The sequence below is a fragment of the Capra hircus genome, chromosome 2 (genome assembly GCF_001704415.2).
Source record: "Capra hircus breed San Clemente chromosome 2, ASM170441v1, whole genome shotgun sequence".
NCBI lineage: Eukaryota > Metazoa > Chordata > Mammalia > Artiodactyla > Bovidae > Capra > Capra hircus.
The window spans coordinates 22,863,372-22,881,947 of record NC_030809.1 but is presented as its reverse complement, the minus strand read 5'-3'; the positions used below and the strand labels follow the sequence as shown (position 1 = coordinate 22,881,947).

At 39.5% G+C, this 18,576-nt stretch overlaps 1 protein-coding gene across 13 annotated transcripts in view; it reads right to left on the bottom strand.

Moving 5' to 3' along the window:
* The window catches only part of DOCK10 (dedicator of cytokinesis 10), a 308,358-nt gene that overhangs the window by 10,434 nt on the left and 279,348 nt on the right, over window positions 1–18,576 (bottom strand). For 6 of the 13 annotated variants that reach the window (XM_018058892.1, XM_013973005.2, XM_018058877.1 and 3 more), the window contains 8 exons: window positions 17,401–17,616; window positions 15,834–15,891; window positions 15,408–15,506; window positions 11,765–11,871; window positions 9,875–9,997; window positions 9,641–9,754; window positions 7,938–7,943; window positions 1,456–1,602 (listed from right to left, as the gene is read on the bottom strand). In XM_018058892.1, coding sequence (XP_017914381.1) covers window positions 1,456–1,602; window positions 7,938–7,943; window positions 9,641–9,754; window positions 9,875–9,997; window positions 11,765–11,871; window positions 15,408–15,506; window positions 15,834–15,891; window positions 17,401–17,616 — 870 coding nt within the window. The remainder of the gene's footprint in view (window positions 1–1,455; window positions 1,603–7,937; window positions 7,944–9,640; window positions 9,755–9,874; window positions 9,998–11,764; window positions 11,872–15,407; window positions 15,507–15,833; window positions 15,892–17,400; window positions 17,617–18,576) is intronic. The other 7 variants (XM_018058883.1, XM_018058873.1, XM_005676619.2 and 4 more) reach the window with 3 other exon arrangements.

Sequence of the window (18,576 nt, the reverse complement as noted above, 5' to 3'; positions counted from 1 at the left end):
CTTCTTCCAACTTTCTCCATCCGTTCACCCATCCACTGCTTATCTAATTCAGGAGATTTGAGGAGGCTCGTGAATTAATTTGTAATGCTACTGCAGGATGGATATAATTATAACCATTTTTACAGATTAAAAGATGGAGACTCAGAGTGACCAACCAACTTCTCAAGGAAGGACCACCATGCTAAGTGGTAGCATGCTGGAATGAAGGCTCCAATTGTTCTGACACCAAATTCGGCATTTCTCTCACCACTAGGAGCTGCTTCTACTTTCCATGTAGGAGGGAGACCATGACAGTGGTTTGAGTTTTGTCCCTCTTTAGGGGGAAGGAGTTTGCAACTTTCAAGTTAAGAATGAACACATTTGTAACAACTTCCGCCCAGATTCAGAAATCTAATCTTATATCCAGATGGTATATCCTTCTAAATACCAGCTTTGTAAAAGAGGAAAAGGATAAAAGACCTCTTTTGTAGCCCAACAGAGGCCAGTTGAATAGAGTGCAAACTGTCTTCTCTAGCTCCATCTTCCGTCACATTCTTCTATCCAACCTGTGCTTCAAAGACCTCCCATTGCTCAAACACATCTTCCCCTAAACACCCACCATCACTGCATGTGTTGGTTTCTCAGATCCCCTTTGCTTCCAGCAAACACCTTCTCACCTCTCACCTTACAATCCCCAGCTCAAACATCATGCCCTCTGTGAAGCATCGCCCAACCAAGAACGAGCTGTTCAGGGAGCCCCCAGCCCTGAGCTTTCCCTGTATGACTTGAAGGCGTAGACCGTGTCTCCCGTGGTACTTCACTGCACTGTATTTAACTAGCTCTTTGCACACATCCTCCTTTTCCTAGCCCCGTGTGAACTGTGAGCTCTGGAAGGAAGAGACTGTTTGCCCCAGCTCCTAGTTCTGGGCCTAGAATGCAGTAGGTATTCAATTAAGGTTGGCTAAATGAATAAAAGTGTATTAGAAAGATTCTGAGTAATCTCATTAGAGGATGTAAGTGTTTGCTTTCTGGAGCCGGGAGGAGGTTAGTTGGATGTTTGTAGCTTAGTACAATGGGATTGGCAAGTCTGGTACTGTCACAAGAGGATAGATTTCAAAATTCTTATGACCCAGGAAGACCTCCATGACTGAATAAATAATTTCTTGCTATTTTCTCCCAGCCCATGATGGGGCTCAATCACTTTAACCCTTTGGCTGCTATTCAAATGCAAACAAACCATGGGAGGGGGTCAGGGGCTGGTAAATTGTTTTTAAGATTATCTAAAAGCTACTCAAATACACATGTACAAAGTTTTCGACTCTCCCCCTCCCATCACCAATCAGTCAACCAATAAACAAAAAACCAAAAGAGCTTAGGTAGTTTACTTTGCATAGTCAGGCAAAAATTTAAAACTTTAATAAATGTAGTGAAGAATAAAGGAAATCAGTTCTTGCATCTGCACGAATATTCTCCTACCTTATTGGAGTCCTGGATTATCTTCACATTGTCTGCTCCGAATTTATCTGCATAGAGCTTGAGCAGTCTTTGAGAAATCTCAGAGAGACCTGTCAGCTTAGGCTCTTTATAAATATACTCTTTGCCTTCTTCTTCTTCAAAAAATCCCTACAGAAGACATATAGTGAACCACCAGTTTTACTAGAGAACTCCAACTGCAAGTCATGAGCTAAACAAAAACCATTTGCTTAGATATTACAGCCAGTCTTTTGGTTGTCATCCATGCCACAGGTTAGCTCCCTATAAAATTCACAATCAGAGAAAAATGAAGTGAAGAAAGCACAATATCATATTAGAATCAGTCATTAATGCAAATATTCCCCAGTCAGACCAAAGAACCTCCAGAGGTACCTTCCACATATTTTTCTCTATTAGTAGAAATCACTGGTAATCCCTGCTTGTTATATATTTTAGGGGAAGAATGCCCTCCTGTGGTAGTTTGGTGTAGGACACAAAGTCTGGAGTATTCTGGTATTTTTTTTCAAAGAGCGGTATCATTTTTAATCAACACTTCTGAAAATCTTGGAAACTAGCATAGGAAAAACTACAGGGGCACATGAAGGGATCTAAATGGGTTGATCCGCATCCCACATCCTCTGAGATGAAAGCCATAACAGAAATTACTTGCGTTATGCTCCCTAGTACTGCTACTTTAAAAATTATTTTACATTAATATTTCACGAGGGGCCCGATGCAACTCGGCTGTATGCAATTTCATCATTCAATTCACTTTACTGATAGATTGCTTACATTCTTGCAAAGCTAGACCTCATAAGATTGAAAGTAGTAAATTAACCATGTCATCATTTTTATGTCATAGGAGCAAGCAGGTTTTAAGCTCTGTTAATTTATTTATCTGTTTTGGGGAAGGGAAGATTCCTTTGAGGATAACGGGGGCAATCTTTATAATTCTTTCTCACTGAAGAGACACAGAGGCCTTTTTTCCTATGGAAGACATGTGGCTTCAGATAACTGGAGAAAGTCTGCAGTTAAGAACCCGAGTGCATCTGGAATCTTCTGGCTGCAGAGTTTACCCTAAGGAAGCAACTTAAAAAAATAATAATTTTGTTGGCTGTGTTGGGTCTTTGTCGCTGCGTGGGCTTTTCTCTAGTTGCACAGAACTGGGGCTGCTCTCGCGTTGGGATCACCGGCTTCTCGTGTTGCGGAGCACGGCCTCTAGGGCGTGCGGGCTTCCGTAGTTGCGGCAGATGGGCTCAGGAGCTGTGGCTGCCTGGCTCTAGAGCTCAGGCTCAGTAGTTGCGGCCCATGAGTTTAGTTGCCCCGTGGCTTGCGGGATCTTTCCAGATCACGGATTGAATGGCATCTCTGGCAGGCGGATTTTTTTTTTTACCACTGAGCCACTAGGGAAGCCCAGGAAATAACTTTTAAGGGCTGAGTGAAGACACTAGAGGTCATAAAATATCTCAGCTATACTTTTTTTTTTTTGCTTGTTTTATATTTTTGACCATTAAAAACATACTCGTTATATAAAAAAATGGGTAAAATATTCCAATGCTCGTTTCTTTTTGTTTCCCCCACAGCTAATGTGAGGTGATCTAAGAATACTGATTACAACTCACATCGGTATGGTGCTTTATACTTGCAAAGCGCTTTCATTGGTGTTTGACCATCACGAAGAGTATACTTGGTATCATAAATGGGCTGTCACTGACGACAAGGAACAAGGCACATTCACCAGCACACTTCCTGTTAAGCAGGTAATCGCCTGTTTCCTTGCTGTTTCCCTGATCGACTCTGGGCTTTTTGAAGGCAGGAACGTGTTTTGTTCCACATTGCGTGTCCAGTGTTTAGCACAGTGCCTGGTCTTAAGAGAGACATCCCTGCTCGTTAGTTGAATGAATAAACAGATGAATGAGGCAGTTCTTAGAGAGCATACATCTTAAAAGCATGTATTTGCACTTGAATTTACACCAAGTATAGCTTGAAAAGATTCCATTGTTTTTGGTACAGGTGTTTTTATTGAACAATTTCTCTGAGAAATGTTCAAGACCAATACAGCAGATTGTGAGTACCTTGACTCCAGACTGCTAAAACAGTGATGTGTGATGTTAAAAGCATGAAAAGCCTCTCCTTATCATTCTTCTGGACTCTGTAGGGGTAGTGAGGTCTGATCCTATCCCACATGATTTCCAGCCTGCTAGGTTTTTTTCTGTTGATGCTTTATGGAGTTTTGTCTGATTCAAGGTCAGAAGTAAGTGGCTAAAATTGACAGACTGACACAAAAGAGAACTGACTTCTGAGGCCATCAACCAGAATCCCCACAGGGCAATAGCTCAAGCAACATTTACCACTTCCATTTCAATGAGAAAAGTTTCCAAATTCCAGGAAAAGATTTTTTTATTAAGGTGTGAAAACTAGCACAAAGAAACATTTTCACTGTGAATTTTTTCCCCTAACAAATTTCTGAGTCCAGAGTTAGCAGAAAAGGAGTGGTAAGAACAGTATTGTCATTCGTATGAACTTTGTGGCTGTGGTCTTGACCTGTGACTTTCTTTCATTTTTACTCCTTGGTCTGGAGGATGGGAAACAGTAAAGACTTAAGACTTAGGAAACCCTAAGAGCAGTGCCCAGGACACAACAGGCTATTGGTGATTGTTGGCTACGAGGAGGATAACAGTGATAACAGTAATAAAGGAAAACATTGTCAAAGCAATCTGAGTTCTGGCTAACATAAGGCAAGGCTTCCCTGGTGGCTCGGCGGCAAAGAATCTGCCTGCAATGGAGATACAGGTTTGATCCCTGGGTCAGGAAGATCCCTCGAAGAGGAAATGGCAACCCAGTCCAGTATTCTTGCTGAGAAAAGCTCACAGACAGAGGTGCCTGGTGGGTTACAGTCCCTAGGGTGGCAGAGTCAGACAATCCTGAGCACACCCACATACACACAATATGAGGTAAATAGTTTAACTGAGCTTTGAGTGCTTAAAAATACATACTCAAGTTCTCTTGCTTGGGAATTATACTTTTCCTTATTGTAAATGGACTACTGATGCTTATTTTGGTATTTTGGTGATTGATCAGAAAGAATTATGATTAGAATTAATCAATTTATAGAACATGGAGATACAAACCTATTGAGACTATTTTATAAAATGAATAGAAAGGAGCTGGTGTAGCAGAATAAATGTTAATCTGCTATCTGCCAGAGTTTGTGTAAGAGCTTATGGAGCCAGAGAAATGGCAGCTCTGAAAATGGTTAGGATGTGAGCTTGCCTTTTACCCAAGGAAAGCATTAAAGCAAAGCCCAGTGAGGAACAGGAGACTATCTTAAGGAAGTTTAATGCTCTGTCCATGAAATAATTGACTTATAAATAAGGACCCAAGGTGAAGAAAACCTAGAGGCAGTTTCTCTTTTGCTTTTGCTCTGAAGTGATGAGAAAAGAGCATTTCAAAGCATCAGGAAATGTGACCTCTGCATTTCCCTAGCTAGTCTGACTTTTTAAAGTGTCACTTTACATGGCAACAACTCCCTGATCTGCTGTGGTTAGGAATCAGCACGTGTCCTAGTTAAACACGGACTTGGAGTCAGTAGAGTTAACATGCACAGATTATGAAACTTCAAGGCAACAGGTTACGATAAAAATATACTTCAACAAATTGACAACAAAATCACCGGCTCCTTCTTAGATGTTATGGTAGTATTTCAGAATCCTGCAATAGCTCTAGATCATTACTGGGACATCACATATAAGTGCCCCTGCTATTATATTCCACTGATTCAATGCTCACAGAGGAATGCATCCAAAGAGGAATCTAGTGTATAAAAGACGGGTCAGAAAATCATAATAGGCTGAATACTAAGAAAAGAAAAACTTCACAGATGCAGAGAAATGGTTTCACAGAAATATGAACCCAAATATGAACACAATTATTAGTATATATATGTTCCTCAGTGATTTTCATATAAGAGGGGAGCCAGAAGGGTATATCATACACTGACATGAAGGTGATGGTTGTACACAATACAAATGCTCTTTCCTCTGACCCCCAATCCCCTTTTCTATCAAGATTTTAAAATGTATCTACACCCATGTAGGCATGATTGAGAATCACGGAATCACAGAATCAATCCTTTGATGAATAGAATCAAATTCCCCCAGGCCTTTTACTCATTTCATCCCAGGGCCATCTGATGTTTTAAGTTATGCAATGAGCATTCACTTACTTGCTTTCATGCTAAATACCAGAGCCTAAGGATTTCATTGATTACAGTGGTTGTTTGATCACTACTGGCAATTCATTACTCTTAAAATGAGTACTTCCGGGACACTTGGGGGGATGTTTCATGTAGTCAGCTCTGTGTAAAATTTCCATAGTCAATGATGCCAGGGCGTTGGATTACAAAAGTCATGCTATGCAAGACTTGCGTTTTTAAAGTTCTTGCCACAAAAGAAGGGTTACCGAATTCTTTTCCAGGGTCTGGCTCACAGCAGACATAACATTACTCTAGTCAACCCTGTAAAGTGAAAGCACTAGTCTACAGGGGACACTAAAAAATATTTACACAAAGGCCTTTGTGGAGGCAACGAGGTGATCACATATTATATTCCCATAATCCTTGCAGCATGATTTTGAGACATCAGTTTGAATATTAAAAAGTGAATTTTACAGGGACATAAGGTACTATGATGAAAAGGAAACTATGTCTGACCATGGCGATTATGCTAGTGAAATAGTCGAGATTTTAAATTATGTCTGACCATGGGGATTATGCTAGTGAAATAGTCAAGATTCTCTCTTAGATCTTTAGCACCTTCATTCTGCACACGTTCGAGGAATGTGCCAATCTATTTGGTTATTTCTTTATCATCAAATATGAAGTGACGTGCATTGCCCGCTGTCATTGAACACAATAGGTCACGTTCTCCGTTTGGTGTCTAGGGACAGGTATCTGAATATCATTTGAACAGTGGTGACTGAGGAGTCATCAAAGTGGCTGTTTATCACAATGACCTCCATTAGCTCTCCTTTGTTCAAAGGCAGCTGGGGTTTGAGTTTACAGAGTACCATGTTCAGGCATGTACTTGGGTCTGCAGATTTAACACGACACTTTGCTTTTTAAGCTCACTTTGACTTTCAAATCAAAGACAACTGAGAATACTAGCAGCATGCAAAACAGTCAGGTGCACGGTCAGCACACTTTACTGAGAAATCTGCAAAAAGAACAAGGTTAGGACATTTGAAAGTAGCTCTCTCCCATCCTTCCCCTTTCCTCCCAAGTCTATTTAGTCAGAGGGGTTTCCAAGTATTCTTTTAGTAGGTGAGTTAAGGACCCATGATCCCAGATTTACAAATGAAGGTAGAAAATACTGATATGGTATGGATAGGGGAAGGGATTTGAAGAATTACAAAAAAGTATGTACTAGTCAGAGAAGCAGAGCTGTGGACAATGTGTGAATATTGAAAGAATTTGCCTTGCCAGCTGGGTTTCCCTGGTGGCTCAGACAGTAAAGAATCTGTCTGTAATGTAGGAGACCTGGGTTTGATTTCTGGGTGGGAAAGATCCCCTGGAAAAGGGAGTGGCTACCCACTCTAGTATTGTAGCCTGGAGAATTTCACGGACAGTGGAGCCTGGTGGGCTATAGTCCCTGGGGCCACAAAGAGTCAGACACAACTGAGCTATGAACACTTTCACTTCCAGTTCTTTTCAAAAATAATTATTTGAGCAACACGAAATTGCCATCTTTGTAAGTAAAAAATGGTTGAATATGGGAAGTTCATACAGTTCAAATAACAGGGAAAATCCTGTATCACAAATCTCTAGGTGCTGTTATGTTACTGCCTTTGGCTTGTCCTCCAATTGTTTTTACATAGATTCTTTTTACATCTCAGGAGACTTAACCTGATTTACTGTAGTTTATCACTTATACTGGGAATTAATACTGCCACCTTTTAGAATGCTCAGAGCTCACTACTAAAGAGAGTCCTATTTCTCCACAATACTCATTTTATTTGGAAAAGGCATAGTCCTTTAAGGACCCCAGAAGATACCCACCAATGGCCGTCACTACAGCTTTTGAAATTCTGCCCACTGCTTTCTTCGTAATCAGCTGCAACTCTGGTGGCCTGAACTGAGCAGGCAAGTTCCAACAGTTAGTCTACTATCCATATATATCAAACATGTGGTGCCCATGTTTCTCTGTGTGTGTATGTGTGTGTGTGTAGCTTTTCATACTACACCGACCTCTGTGCTGAAAGATATTAGATATGAAAAGCAAAGTATACATTTTTGTAATTCAGATAACTGGAATAAACACAATTTAGTTTCAGAAATGCAGGATGACTGCAAAATGGATGGAAGTGGGATTATCTTACCTTGGTACTGAATGTTCATTTGCACAAAAATGTTAAGGTTCAGTAAAACCATATGGAGGGAAGTGTGAGGCTTATTAGGGCATGCAAATGGAGAGAGAGAGAGAACTTACCACAGCCTGGAACAATCAAGACCAAAAGAAGAAAAAAGTAAACATCTGCATTAAAATCTCATTGGAAAGGAGCATAATTGTTTCGTTTCCACCTGCCTAGTAACCAGCATCTTAGACGTTGGTTGGAGAAACCATCAGGTTCGCATTCTGGTCTCTGTGACCAGAGAATACTAATGGCAGTTCATTACTTTTTCTTTGGAAAGATCGCCCGAACAGTTGTTGACTCAAATCTAGGTTTGCTGAACTCACATCTTGTCTGTCACTTCTGTACTGCTCAGTTAGTTTGTGGCCATTCCTGGAAAACCCTTGTCTTTCTCCTACAATCCCTCAGCTCCCACATTCCCTTCCTGATGGGGTTTTCTGCCATTTTTCTTGTGAAGCTTTCATTAAGGTCAAGGCTTATTTGTTTTTTCTTTACTGCTGGTTTGAAAGATCATGTCCTTTTCTCTCTCCTCCTCTCCTGCAGATTCCCACATTTTTCTCTCCCAGTACACACTCTCACTTCAGATGGTTCAGATTCTTTTCCTGGGAATTCAGAAATGTGTAAACTTAGCTTCTTTCTGTACGCTGTATCCACAGTCCTGATGCTCTTGTGCAGAGGGGGAAATCTACATTGGGTTAATTTGTTTATGGTAAGTGGCTACATTTTTCTTTCCAGGGAGACAGCAGCTATCTTGATTAATTCAGATTTTAGTTTTTAAACTGCCTTTGGTGATTATAGGACAATGTATATCTTCCAAAAGACTTCAGTGGTAAATGATTTAGAATGACCTTGCTGAATTTGATGCCTTTATCTGCAGCCTTAAAAGAGTCTGAGGAGGATAAGAACCCATGTGAAACTGTGCTTTACATGAAGGGAGAAAAAAATGGAAGACAGAGGGGCTGAGAGTCACTCCAACTGTGAAAATAAAAGGATGGAATGATTCTCCATGAAAGTAATAGTCTGAAATATGTATGCTGAAATACATTAGGGTTATAAGCCCTCCAGGAAAGAAACAGATGGTCCTTGGGTTTATCCCACTTAAAGCACTGCTCAGAGACATTCATAATTAATATATAACATAAGTTCATTTTACTTTTAGGCCAATGCTATGGCTAGCTAATATTTTCTATCTTGTTCATTATTTATGCAGTAAGCTGAGAAAAATCACTTTGAAATGATATTGACCTGTAGTATAAGAAACAAAACAAGCAGATTACTTTCTGTGGAGAAGCAGTGATGATTTGAAAGTAGGAGAAAAGAAAATGAATGATTTTAAAGTCAAAGGTTCATGGCTTTAATATGGTAGAGCCCCTAGGAACCTTTTATTTACTGGAATGTTATGGGTTGCATTGCTTAAAAATATTCAATTAAATTTCACTTTCAAATATGATGCAAACCTGTATTTAGATGTTTTGGGGAGAATTGGAGGAGGGTGCTGAAGAAGTGACTTCTTTCTTCAAGAAATTCAAAATCACTATTTTAACTCGATCTGTATTAGGACCCAAGGAGGGCTCTGCTCATTTATTTTTCAATTTAGTACATTTCTCTGGCTAAACACATAGACCCTCACACCTAGAGAAACACTCAAATATACCCAAACATATCCCTACCCTTACCCCACCCCCTGAGTCCTTTGGCACATATAGTTAGATGTCTCATTAAGAATGAAAGACAGCAATCAACTACTCAACATTAAAGCTCATATTAGTAGGAAGCTTACCTGCCCATAAAATGCCACACGATAGTAGCGACCGAAGAGTCGCTTCTCTGAATTCACCACCTCTGCAACTTTCAGGTATGACCGATGAATATCGTAGTAAAGATCGGATAATTTCTGAAAACAGAAACAAAGGGTTTCATGAAGATGATGCCACCATAAAAAATAGAAAATCGTAAGTAATTCTCTGGTGTAATGAAGGATATTTGAACTAACTCCTGGGTTTAGAAAACCTACTTTGAAGTCTCTCTGCTTCTCAAAGACTGCAATGATGGGTTTGTTGACATCAGCGATGAGCTCGTATCTCTCAGACTTCCAAAGAAACTCCACACACATGTACAGCTGCTCCACCAGGATATTCTGCAGTTCCCCAAATGAAAATGAGATTTTACACAATGAAGACTGTGTCCCATCCCTGAAACTTGTTTTAGAAACTATTGCACTGTCAGTCTTTTTCATAGTGGGATTTCTGCATCCCTCATCTTTGTGACTGGCAGTTACATCCATCCCAGGAAGTATAGTGGTGTCTTCTAGGATTCTTCTCTTTCCATAACCTTATTAGTCCCTCAAACTTGCTAATTTAAATCTATGAAAAGTATTCAGATCTGTTAGGATTTTTTTTTTTTCCATTCCCACAGTCACAGGCTTAGATCAAACTCCTGTTTCTTCACACCCAGACACCCTGAAATAGTTTGCAAGCTAAACTGTTTTCCCTCTCCAGTTCGGTCCGACTGGTCCTGTGCGTAGCTCTCTAGTAATCTTTCTTCCAAAGACATCAACCTGATCATGAGCTTGCCACTGCCCCAAACCTTTCCAGTGCCTACGAACTGCTGCCTAAACTCTCTAGCATGACATTGAAGGAGCTCCAGAATCAGATACCAACCTCCCTTTCAGTGGCCCTCTCCTTCAGCACCTTGGCATGGACTTGGCACTTTGGCTGTGCCAGATGGTACCACACCATTCTTAGGATGCTTTGTAATTTGCACGCTTTTGCCTGTGATGTTGCTGCTGCTCTTTTGAGAACCTTAGTTTCTCATCTTACACTTTTTAAGTCCTAGCAAATGTCAAGACCCAGTGCAAAAGCCTGCAGAGAGCTTTTATTTATGTTCCATCATCTGCATTCTAATTATTGTCACGTAAAAAATTATTCCCTTTTTAATTGCAGCTGTAGATGATACCTAGATTTAGCTACTGGGTCTTAGAGTGCTTGCCCCTACCTTGAAGGATGTTTATCTTTCACAAGATTCTAAACTCTTCAAGAACTGGGATTATGCCTTATTATCTTTGTCTCCCCAAATAAATTTGCCTTATTTATCTTTGTCTCAATGTCTCACATATACTAAGAGCTTAATAAATGTTCAACTGAACCAAATTATATACTTTCTAAAGCAAGTGGATAATACTGCTGGAATGTTTTCAGTGTCTTTTCAGAAAAGATTTTAAACAGTTTGAAATAGTTAATGCAAATGTGTAGTTACATTTACTATTTGCAACGTACATTAAATTAATGTACAGCCTTATGTAAGATTTCTTTAACATGTCCCCCAAGATTTGTTTTCTAAATCCTTTTTTAAACCTATGTAATATTATGAATAAAAATTAGGTTTTTAAATATTTTATTTACTTGAGGAGGGGAGCTCTATTTTCTTCACTTGAATTGTTGCTAAGTAACTCCTGGTAGAAAGCTTCTTTTGAAAAAATAACTGTAGTCTGCATACCAGGAGGTTTTCTGCAGAAACTAGTGAGACTTTCTGTTCAAGTCTACTTGCTAATAAATTTTCCAATGCACTAAAAAAAGTGACCAGCTCAAACAATTTTCAGCATCCCTTACCATATTTACCAAAAGACCAGAGCTTTTATATTTTGTAGAAGAGCGATTGTATAAATTTGGGTCCATCTTAGAGAATTAAAAGTTAGCTTAAATTTTCATTGGACATTACATTTCATCAGTGGAATCTGATATCTATTAATCTAGCTTAATTTTAGCTTGCATTTTATTTTGCCTAAGTCATGTTATAGGGTAACTTTGATTTTGGAATGAGATCTTCTCCTTCCTATTTAGTTTAATGTTACAACTCAATGTATCTTCTTACTTAATTACAATGTATTCTATAATTTTCATCTAACCTCATTGTATGGTGTGTCTTGCATGCCTGAATCTTCTTTCATTGCCCCTTCTTCTTTAATATTTGGTGTGATGCTCAGAAAAGCTGGCCAGCCCATAGAGAACATGCCTTAAGAGGACAAAGGAAAATACAACATTATTATTTGAGCCAAATCCTGCTTGGATTAGATAGTGACTTTGTGTTACATGATGTTACATGTGGTGGTTCTAACACTCATACATCAATGAGATAGTTAGATTATGACTGTTGATAAATACTCTGCCAGGCAACCAGTTTTCCCTTTTTAATAATTTTTGTATTGTTCTCAGCTGACCTGCTTTCTCTAAGGAGCTATTATGGGATTATGGACAGAACACAGGCTTGTGGACTGATGTACTTCAATGTTCTGGTTTAACTAGCTTTTTGGAGTCTGTATCCCTTGTTTGTTAAATCAGAGACATAAATATCTAATCTCAAGGATGCTGAAAGGATTCAAAGCATTAGTATTTGAGAAAACACCCGGTCATCACTGCCTTCTAAAGACAATACACAGTACTCGCTAACTTTCCCTCTTTCGCATTATTTAGAAAGCTTCTCAAGATTTCTTAGCTTCATGGGCACCAAGACTAAGAAAGATGGAACTCTGCAGATGCATATGAAAATAGTTGATAATAAGTAATGTGTCCAGACAGGGGTCAGATCAGAACGTTAAAGGAATATGAGAGGTTAAGAGCACAGTCTGGAGTGACAGACCAGCCCTTGAACATGGCCCCATCACAAGCTAACCAGGGAGATCTGGGGCAGATTGCCTAACTTCTTTAGGTCCTATCACCTGTAAACAGGCAGGGATAACAGCATCTAACACATAGACTCCTTACTGGCAATTAATTGAGATACTTCCACAACACAGAACTTACTGCAGTTGCCTACCTTGGAGCAAGTGCATTTTAAGTTATAATTAATACTTTTGTGTATATTTACATTTTTAATAATCAGGTCATTGGCTATGTGACTAAATTATCACCCCAAAACATGCTAGAAGTGATAATGATAATAATTATTGCAATTGAATCTTTGTATTAAAAATTCTACTTTCCAACTTTTTATTAGCATTTTTGTTTGGTAATTAAGCATATTAAAATATATGAGGCTTGAATAGAGCAGGAATAGCCATGACATAGTACTTCCTGGACGATGATGGTTGTTAGTACAACTGAAGAAGCTGTGTTTTCTGGAGTCATCTACATTCACCTCTATAGTTCTTCTTCAATATCCAGAGAATCGATTCCAGGACCCGCAGCAGATATTAAACTCTACAAATGCTGGTGGTCCAATGGTTAAGACTCTGCACTCCCAATACAAGGGGCCCTGGTTCGATTCTTGGTCGGGGAACTAGATCCTACATGCCACAGCTAAAAGTTTGCATGTCGCAACTAAAGATCGCACACACCACAACTAAGACCCAACACCACCAAATAAATGTTGGGTTTCCCAGATGGCTCAAACGGTAAAGAATCTGCCTGCAATGCAGGAGACCTGGGTTTGATCCCTGGGTTGGGAAGATCCCCTGGAGAAGGGAATGACTACCCACTCCAGTATTCTTGCCTGGAGAATTCCATGGACAGAGAGGCCTAGTAAAGATTCAGACATGTCTGAGGGACTAACACTTCCTTTTCACAAATGCTCAAGTCCTTTTATTTTAAATGACATAGTAGGATGAGCCCTCTGTATGTGTGTATTCTCACGGATGGAGTGGTTGGTTGAATCTGCAAATCTGGAATTCCCGCATGCAGAGGGCCAACTGTCTTCTTATCATGTGTGCACTGCAGTGAAGGGACAGTTTACTTCTCTGACTTAGAAACATCACAACATAGAAACACACTGAAGACTTCAAATACATGCCAATGAGCTTCAGGTGTACGGCAATGAATACAGATTGCTAATGCATCATAAATAATCACCTTCAATATTTAAAGTTTATAAAACACATACAGGTGACCCTTAAACAACACAGATTTGAACTGTACGGGTCCACTTAAATGCAGATGTTTTTCAGTAAGTACATACTGCAGCACGCCATTATCTGTGGTTGGTCAAATCAATGGACGTGGATATGCAGGGCCAACCATAAAGTTATCCCCAGGGGTTGGGTGTCCCAACCTTTTCATTGTCCAAAGGTCAATAGGTATATATATTTTTCTCAATGGATATATTATTCCAATATCATCATTGGTCTAAATGTATTTAGATCTTTTTTTGAATATTCAAGATTTAGACAACATTTTGGGCTACAAGTTCCCACAACGTCTCAAACTGACACCTAGTTTTATCAGGTTTCTCAAAATAGTTTTTTATGGAACTGTATGGTATCTGATTATGAAAAAAACAGATGAGGAGGAAGGGCATGTTAAATAAAACAAGGATGGTTTCGATGACTTGCCTGTATAAATAGGAAGCATGAAACTGAGCAAGGAGACCCTTGAATTTTATCATGGACATGAGTTATGAGGCCAAGTCTGGTGTCTTCTTCAAGGCCCTCAAACGAATGAGCATACTGTCTCAGAATTCACTTTGGTCATTTGGCTCAAATATCTTATTTGCTAAATCCACTGAAACTCTTTGGGAGATATATACATATTTAAAAGAATAAGGGACCAATTATGTTTCCAAAATAATGTAACCAAAGTCCATTTCCCTTTTGTTTAGATATTTTAATCCAAACATTTAAATATTTGTTTCTCTTGTTCACACACTGAGTTTTCCATTTCATTTTGAAAGTTAAGACAGTATTATGAGATAGATTGAAGTTCATAAACTGCGTTTGAGCAAAAGTTTACAAGGATACATTGTTTCTTTTTTACAAAGAATAATTCTTTGGTTATTGTTATAAAATGTTTATCAGATGTTAAAGATGGAATATTTTTAATTAAAGGAAGATTATACTGTAAATTACTATATGTTATAACTTGTCAGAATCAATGTATACTTAAACTGAAGCATGTAAATTATAGCTATAGTCCTGATAGTGTGTGTACATGCTCAGTTGCTCAGTCGTGTCCAACTTTGTGGCCCCATGTGACTGTAGTCTGCTAGGTTCCTCTGTCCATTGAATTTTCCAAGCAAGAATACTGGAGTGGGTTTCCACTTCCGACTTCAGGGGATCTTTCCAACTCAAGATTCAAACCTGCATCTCCTGTATTGGCAGGCGGATTCTTTACCACAGAGTCAGCTGCGAAGCCCACAGTCTTGTATATATACTATATTTATATGTCACTTTTCTGCACTCCTTATTTTGAATAAACAGTTATATGACATTTCAACAGTAAAATGGATTTCTCTTGCAATTTTAAACAATTCATCCATTTCAGAATAGAATTCCAAAGACAGTCTAGCATGCAAATTGATAACAAAACATGGCCATAATATTATATAAGATGCACTTCTTTTTGCTGAGAACTCTCGAGGTCCCTAAACTTCATAAAGTTTGATGATGGAACTTCTGAATGGTAAGAACTTTGGGTTTCAACAGAGTAAGTTATGTAGGTCCAAGACAGTTTTTGCTTTTGGGAATACATTTAAAAGTTTCATTGGAGTGAAACTGAATCAGGACTTGGTTTCCTCTGTATCATGCCCTGAGGGTAAATGTGTCCAGTTAAATCACTCACTTCCTCCACTGGGAGTTGTTAGTAATGGGTTGCTATCACAAGGGTGGACATCCTCCGGGAGCAGGGATGGTACGCAAATCTTTTCCATTTTCCAGTAACCTATGGCAGTGCAAGACGAAGTTAGGACATTGTTACAAGTTTATGTTAATTCAAGCTTATGAAACTATGAATCGTTAACCAATGAAGCCTTCTCATTTGGAACTAAGAAGTGGACCAGTTAGCCTGGTTGTGCATAAAATAAACATGATGATGGGGTGGAGAGAAAGGTAAAACTTAAGAGTACAGCGTCATTAGAAATATCTGTGAAAATTAACACTGCTAAAACACTGAGATTAATCAAATTTAAAACTAATAAATACATTGTATGTATTAGTTTATTTATCAGGTTTTGACATGTTGATTTCTCCCCACATTTGGTCGTCTTACCCCTTCTTTTCAGGTATTCTGCGATGAGGGCAGCTATATGGATGTAACACATGGCCGCCTGTAAGAGAAAAGCAAATAGTGTGAGAGGAAGATTTTACCATCTATCTCATACTAAAGACTTTACCAGCAGTCTAATTCAGACTAATCCTCCAAGGAGGGTTTGTATTCCAAATCAGAATATGCAGAGAAATCCTTTTCATGGTAGAATCGAAAGTAAGAATCAATTAGATTTCCAAAAAGTACACCCTCAAGAATAAAAAGCATATTTGTTTTTTTTTTTTTTTGATTTGCTTTTCTTGATTTAGTTTACAGGTAGGTGAATGAGCTGACTTGAAGAACTTTTCTACAGAATTATCTTCCTGCAATAATACCTATGTTTCTCCTCTTTCTCTAAATAGCATCTGGATATAAATTGGAAGTGAAATAAGCTGTCTTCTTACTTTTTTTTTTAACCTCCAGCCATGGCCCCCCTTAGAATTTCTGTCATCTTTAAGTGGTAGCCTCAAGAGGCGGCAGTTGATGAAATAGTGACCTACTGTATCATGTATGCTTTCTTCAACCAGGTTATTTGAGTGACATTTTATTGCTCTTTAAGATCTCTTGCAAAGCCCTAGAACATTGCTGAACACACACTAGATGCTGAGCGGCTGAAGAAATCGAAATAACTTGAGCATTTCCTTTTGAAGTTTTGTGGAGAACTTCTCCACATTCAGGGTGGTCCAAGGGAATTGGAGTTGCTCATCTTTGTCCTCACCAAACTGCTATCCAGTGAGGCCTCTGCTCAGATCTACACCCGTCCCAGAGCCCTGCATTTAGAAGAATTACAGGTTTCTTGGGCAAGCTCATCTCTTCCCAAAGCAGGCAAAATTTTGGGAACAAAGCAGAACTTTCCCTCTGAGTGTCTGGAACTGCCCCACATGGATGCTGTGAGTTGTTGCCCGCAAATCCACCAGTGTTTAAACAGACATAGAAAGGTTAGCTATGATTTCTAACTGTCACACAGTGGCCTCTCATCAACGTGGCCCTGAGAACTGTGAACCTTTCTATTGCTAGTTCGATGAGATGCACTTGAGGACAGAGTACTCAAAACTGCCTTTACTCACCATGATGGTAAGTTTCTCCATTTCACTCTAATTCCAGGGAGGAAGTTCTAACACACACAACAGTAACTTATATAACTTTAAACTTCCAGATACCCTTACAGTCATCCTCCCTAGCCTCAGGCTTTAGCATTTGGTCTCCACTGCACACCCTACAACTGCAGCTGGTCCCCCTAGACTCTGGCTTTTATTTGATATCATTTACGTGGAGTCAGGTATCCTTGAATCTTACATGCAAATGTATTGCACATAACATATTGGGTTGGCCAAAAAGTTCATTTGGAGTCTTCCATCTACTCTTAGAGAGAAACCCGAATGAACGTTTTGGTCAATCCAATAAAATCAGGTCGTATTGACATCAGTTGGGGAATACGGTAACTTTTTATATTCCTGATATAAATGACAATCCAATGGTCCTGATTAAGAGGACTATGCTGACAAAGAAGGACCGAGTCTTTGCTGATCACCTCAGATAAGTCTCCATTTCTTGCATGAATTTTGGCCATGCTTTCTAGCCAGGTCCTCCGCAGCTCAGGGGTGCTGGCGTAGGAGTTTGCCAGGCTGTACTGGAGATCCACCAGCATCTCTGGATCCTTCTCATGCTCCTTCATCTGAGCCGTGGCCATCAAAACAGTCCTTATTCGTTTAGTCAGGTCTTTCACCTCTGCTGGGAAATTGCTGTTCTTTGGAAAACAGAGAGCCTGGGTCATTATCTGTTTAGATTTCACAAGTTAACTCACTTCAAGTTATGCTTTTAGCTATGGCCTGGCATCATGGTCTGGTGCATTCTATACACTGTTCACAAATATGTATATTCTCTGTGGATAAATTCCATGTATTGTGATTGCGATTGTGCACATTTGAAGATGAGTCATAGTAGAGTCCACTTAGTCTTCTAGCCTATCTCCTTCTAGTGATAGCATCCTAACTGTCCTTTGACATCGCCTAGCGTCTTCTCTGGCTCTGGTTCGTGTGATTTGTCAGTGCCTGCTTCCTTCCCTTGGACTGCAAGGAGATCAAACCAGTCAATCCTAAAGGAAATCAACCCTGAATATTCATTGGAAGGACTGATGCTGAAGCTAAAGCTCCAGTTCTTTGGCCACCTGATGAGTAGTGCTGACTCACTGGAAAAGACCCTGATGCTGGGAAAGATTGAAGGCAAAAGCAGATGAGGATAGCAGAGGATGAGATGGTTAAACAGCATCACTGACTCAATGGACATGAATTTGAGCAAACTCTGGGAGATAGTGAAGGACAGAGGTGTGCTGCGGTCCATGGGGTTGCAAATGGTCAGACACAACTTAGTGACTGAACAATAACACCACTTCCTTCCCAGATACCAGGGCTGTACATGATACTGGCCTGGGTATTCTTTGATACCCTAGGTCACAGTGATTGGTTTAAGGATTGGGCATATGATATAAGGTTGGATCAAAGAGACTCAGTCTAGGGACTTTAATTTCCCACTCAGAGATTACTACCAGTGTCCTCAGAATTTCTGAGAGAGTAAGCTCATGGAGACAGCCTACCTGCAAATGAAGTAAATGAAGAAGAAAATTGAACTGAGAGACAGAGAGGCAAAAAAGTAGAGATGATAGGGGAAAGAGATCTGAAAACTTTATTTTAATCCCTGGGTTCACTCA